This window comes from Lactuca serriola, chromosome 4 (assembly GCF_051521515.1).
Source record: "Lactuca serriola cultivar US96UC23 chromosome 4, Lser_US96UC23_V15, whole genome shotgun sequence".
Classification (NCBI taxonomy): domain Eukaryota; kingdom Viridiplantae; phylum Streptophyta; class Magnoliopsida; order Asterales; family Asteraceae; genus Lactuca; species Lactuca serriola.
The window spans coordinates 105,286,604-105,292,081 of record NC_136411.1 but is presented as its reverse complement, the minus strand read 5'-3'; the positions used below and the strand labels follow the sequence as shown (position 1 = coordinate 105,292,081).

Sequence of the window (5,478 nt, the reverse complement as noted above, 5' to 3'; positions counted from 1 at the left end):
TTTTTTTAGAATCATGGATGGACACACTTACATCACTAATTTTTCATTCCTTCAAAGCCCTCATTTGTGGTATACATTAAGAACCGTGCGAGTGGAGTTCTGTTGGATAGAAATTAAATCGACTCAATTGATCATAACCCTTATCGATAGAAGTGTAAATTTACCATTATTTTTTGTTTAATTTATATATTTATATCAAATTTTAAGTAATTTATTCAACTATTAATTGTTTCTATTAGATAGATAAGACGGTGGCAGTTGTTACTCCACAATCTATTGGAAGGTGTGTTCTGTTTGACCCATTTCCAAATTGAACCAACATACTATTAGTTTCCGAGATATCAAGGATACACGGTTTAATCGGTGTTCTGATACTACTAATTTATGGTTTCCGGTATATCCATTGATTTCCAACATCAAATCTTTACAAGAGGATAGGACATCAAGAAAAATTATGATTGGTATATTTTATTACCAAATTTTTTTATAATCATATTCTATATTTTAAAAAATAAAAAAGTTAATACTTTGCCATCCAATGACATTAACTTTGTTCACTTTGTTGGAAAAAACTTGATTTTTAGATGTTGTTGGAAAAATCGTTGGGGAAAAACTAAACTACTAGCGTATGTTTGGTCATCCAAGGACATTAACTTCGTTCACTTTCTTTCTCCAAGACGGACCGTGAGTTTTTCGGTTATGCACATAAAACATATATTTACCAACAAATATTCATTTAACATATTTTGATCCTATATGTTAACACACAATGCGAATATAATAAAGGTTAAGCTACATATAACGCATCACACATGCCACCAAATTGTGATGCTCTATTATGCGTTGAAGAGAAAGTATATAATATATGTTTCTTAATTAAAGTTGGTTCATTTGGCTGCAAGTAAGTAGTATATATACTTTTTAATGTGTTCTCCTTAATGTGATATAAATATAATTAATTAACACCGTTTATAAATTATTATTTTATTTGCAGTAAATGTTTTTTGATTTCAACCGATTTAACCAACATAATGTTTGACCTGAAGACGTCAGAAGCAGCTAACATCAGAGATATGCCAAGACGAATTTTTAATTTCGTCTGAGATATTTTTTGGAAGTTTATTTAAACTCTGTGGTGGGATTTCATATCCAAAAACTATGAAAATTGAAGCATATTCTATTGAACTGATTCACTATTTCATGGTAATGCATGTCAATTTCGTTTGAGATGTTATGTCTTTACTTATAGAGAAATTAAATAACCTCTTACTTTTTTTCCTACTTATCTTCCTACCCAATGAAATTGTGACATGTGTCATATTTGGATAAGAATAATATTTTAATACATTTGTCATCATTTCAAATGGGTATGAAGATATTTAGGAAGAAAAGTATGATGATATTTAATTTCTCTTACTTATATAATGCATGTCAATTACAAGGGTAGTGTTGTCTTCTTATTTTTTTTCTTTTGTAAGCAACATTCTTTTTCATTAATTGTATGAAGGGTATACATGTATATGTTTATTTTTATGTTTTTTGGTTATAACTGGTACTTCCTATAACAACGAGGTTGCAAGAGCAACTTGGGAAGTATAACCACATAAAATAATTATCAATTTACCCTTAAGAAGTAAAACTTGACTATAATATTCTGAATGACATTAATACAACAGATCCATTAAACTACAAACAAAACCAATGAATTTTTTTTATCAATTTACCCTTTATAAGTACAACTTGACAATGATACCCCTAGAATGACATTAATACATTAGATGTTATTTAACTACAAATATTAAAGTGTCATTGTTGCCCGTATAAACAAATTCAAAATTCACTTATGTAAAAAATGACCAACATTTTTAACAACGTACATATATACAAACTTGTAACATGGGTCTTTTCGTCATTTGTTTATATTTCATCAGAAATGGCTGCATATGACCACAATCAATCAATCATTACTTTGATCAATTTTTTTTATATATTGTGATAGATTAATTATGTATACAATTCCACTATTGTAAATTACATGTTCTGATGTATTTCAAATGAAATAGCAACCTACTTTCATTTGTTTCTACTTTCGTCCCCGAAAACAATATTCGTTTTTATATAATAATATATATTTAATATGATATAAAATAATGAAATAACATAATAAAAAAAAATGTAAAAGTATCTAATAATTTGTTTTGTTTGAATTTATCAACTTTTTGTTAGGCTTGAATTATGGGATTATATCATACAATCTACAATTTATGGTTTTGTTTTATATATTTAATTTTAAATACATGATCAAAAAACATAATTATCTTTAATCAAACATAAATCAGACTAATCTACCCCCTAAAATTTGTCACGATTAGATCATACTTACTATATTTAATGGCTGACTTTTACGATCAATTTTAAATACAATATCTTATACCATAATCATCTATAATCAATCATAAGTGAAACACATCTACTCTCTAAATTATGCCACGATTATAATATTTATCTAAATTTAATGACCGACTTTTAGGAAATCAAATTTAAATTCATTTTATTATACCAAAAATAGATTTAATCAACCATAATATGTTTAAACATATCCTTAGTAAATAATACAAATTTATTCCATATATATAGCATACAAGTCGTTTAACTTGGTAAAGATTAGCATGATCTTTAATTTTTAAAAATATATTCAATATTCCATTTATCAACTTTTTGTTAGGCTTAAATTATTGGATTATATCGTACAATCTACAATTTATGGTTTGGTGTTATATATTTAATTTTAAATACATAATCAAATAACATAATTGTTATCTTTAACTTGATAAAGATTAGCATGATCTTTAATATTTAAAACTATATTCAATATTTCATTCATAACAAATCTGTGAATGTATTAGATTTTTGGAATGAAATCATCCCAAAAAAAAATTTGTCGATCTTATTTTATTTACAATGTATATATAATAACCGAAATTTCATTCATTCTATATCTCCCTACACATTCAAGAATTCTGTGCATTTGTTCCAAGATCGAAAACAAGTATTTTTTTAACCCATTCATACCCAACTATGTTTCAATGTCTACTAAATCATTATATGATAAGTGTTCATACTCTACTCATTTTTTTTGCTTTTTTGTTTTCTGTGAAATATATCAACATACTATGTATGTTTTGATTGGATACCATCCTACTTCCATTAATCCATAATTGCACCCGACTATTATTTTGCAAAATACAATTAATGTTTATTTTTATTTTTTTTCATGGTATATGATGAAATCAATTTTTTTCTACAGTTCTGCTTCTTGGTTAAGTATACCGGCAAAGAATGTCTATGTTAATTGAACAACATCATATTTCTATTAAATAAAAACCTTGTGAATCTTTGAATTAGTTTTTTTTTACTATATCTCATAATTATCTCTGATACTTTTCTATTTCTCATAGCACAAGCGAAATGACACATAATAGTGACAGTGAAATCGTCATTGATAAGTTGGCTGACATAGATGCCTCCAAATAATCATGGAATATTCGTGTTCAAGCTGTCGTGATTTGGAAACAGACATACAAAATCAACTCAAACATGGTCAGCAGCTTGTACATGATTTTAATGGACAGATGATAAGATTAAAATAATATAAAAAAACTTATGTTTTATTTTTGTTTCATATAATAATATTCTTTATCACCTACATGACACTAGAATACATGCAACAATCAAAAATAATATCATAACTGCATTTCAAGCCCTCCTAGGTAAAAGAGCTGTATGGCAAATCACTAACTTTGGTATGGCCAGAAATGAATGAGATTACATGTTTGGTTGCTTAAAAGCATAAAATAAATTTCTATAAAACAACCACAATTCGTGTATCAACTCATTTTGTTGATAGGATTGATCCTTTTAATTTTGTGAGTTTCATGATCTGACAACTAGAAATTTTGACACGCGTGTTGCATTTGATGAGTTTTTTTTCCCTTAACAGTTTTGCATTTTTTATATTATATATATATATATATATATATATATATATATATATAATATATATATATAACCAATTTGTATTATAATAATTGATTCAAATTTACTTTTTGTAGATTTTATTGGTCAAGTTGTATCTACTGAACTCATGAGAGTGATTAAGGACAATGCAAGGGAAACAAGGCTAATGAGTATGGTTGCACAAGATATGAGGTACTTTTCTTTATTTTTCATTAATTTATCATGTTTAATATTTTATTCATATAACCCAAACAATCAATTATAGTGGTAGGAAAATGCAAGTTGCTTTGTGGGATGGTTTTGCATTGAAGTTGAGTAGCTACATATCTGAACATCAAAATGAAAATGCTCCTGTGATCATCCTCCTACGTATGGCAAAGCTCAAGACTTGGGGTGGTAAGAATAATTATTTTTAGATGTCTATGCTCATTACATTAATATTTTATTTATAATATAAAATGATGTATTACTTCAATTGCTATTTACAGGCCAGCCACAAGTCGGTAACTGTTTATTTGGGTCGAGATTGCATATTAATAGTGATATGCATCATATTTCGGAATTTAAAAAGGCGTATGTACTTGATGACTATGATATGATTATTTACTGTTTTATTTTTTACTTATTCTTAATCAGTAATTATTATTATTGTTGACCTTCTTAATTTTTTCCTTCTTATATGTAGCATTGTTGATATCGATTTGAATGTTGAGTCTTCCATTAATACTACACAACTTAACAGTGCCGTTGTGGTCAAGCCAGAGGATTACTACCTCCGTTTTCCAATAAAAAACATTGATGATATACAATGAGGTATACTTAATATTATTCATATTTTTCCATTATATATAACAATTTTTTTAATGTGTGTGTGTGTGTGTATATATATATATATATATATATATATATATATATATATATATATATATATATATATACCAATCAGAAATTGGTTTTCCATCATTGCTACTATAATCAGTTTCAATTTGGAGGAATGATGATATTCTCTTTATTATCGTGATTATTCAAAAAATGTAACTAAAAATGGTGATGATAGTGATGGTGAACAATTTAATTGTGATGGTTGCCGATGAGTTTCTGATGTGTACAACAAGTAAGTTCATAATTTTACATTTGTAAACTTTTTGTCCCATGAATCTTTATTACAATGTTTCAATTTTTATTTCATTGTCCATTAAAGTGTCATGTAATAATATTTAGGGTAAGGGTCGTAATACATGTTCAAGATGAAACTGGGTTTGCTTCTTTTGTATTGTTTGACCGTCATGTTAAAGACATTATTCACCGCGGTAATCATTGGTTGATGGAAAAGATATCAAAGGTAGCGTTATATTATACTATTCTATGAATTTGTATATACGACAAGTTAACTGTATATTGTTATTGCATTTTATTTTAATCGGGATTTATTAAATACTCACATGTTTTATTATAATATTC

At 26.9% G+C, this 5,478-nt stretch overlaps 1 protein-coding gene across 1 annotated transcript; it reads left to right on the top strand.

The window, feature by feature from the left end:
- Positions 1–3,536: 3,536 nt before the first annotated feature.
- On the top strand, positions 3,537–4,829 carry LOC145098687 (uncharacterized). The gene is made up of 5 exons (XM_079036298.1): positions 3,537–3,600; positions 4,113–4,209; positions 4,283–4,413; positions 4,506–4,590; positions 4,703–4,829. The coding sequence occupies exons 1-5, from the start codon at positions 3,537–3,539 to the stop codon at positions 4,827–4,829; spliced, it is 504 nt and encodes a 167-aa protein (XP_078892424.1).
- Positions 4,830–5,478: the final 649 nt, after the last annotated feature.

What these genes read in the sequence shown, in the direction of transcription:
- LOC145098687 (XM_079036298.1), top strand. Translation starts at nt 3,537, where the DNA reads ATGGAATATTCGTGTTCAAGCTGTCGTGATTTGGAAACAGACATACAA. An exon ending in ATGGTTGCACAAGATATGAG is followed by an intron (nt 4,210 to 4,282) that starts GTACTTTTCTTT and finishes AATCAATTATAG; the next exon opens with TGGTAGGAAAATGCAAGTTG. An exon ending in ATTTCGGAATTTAAAAAGGC is followed by an intron (nt 4,591 to 4,702) that starts GTATGTACTTGA and finishes TCTTATATGTAG; the next exon opens with CATTGTTGATATCGATTTGA.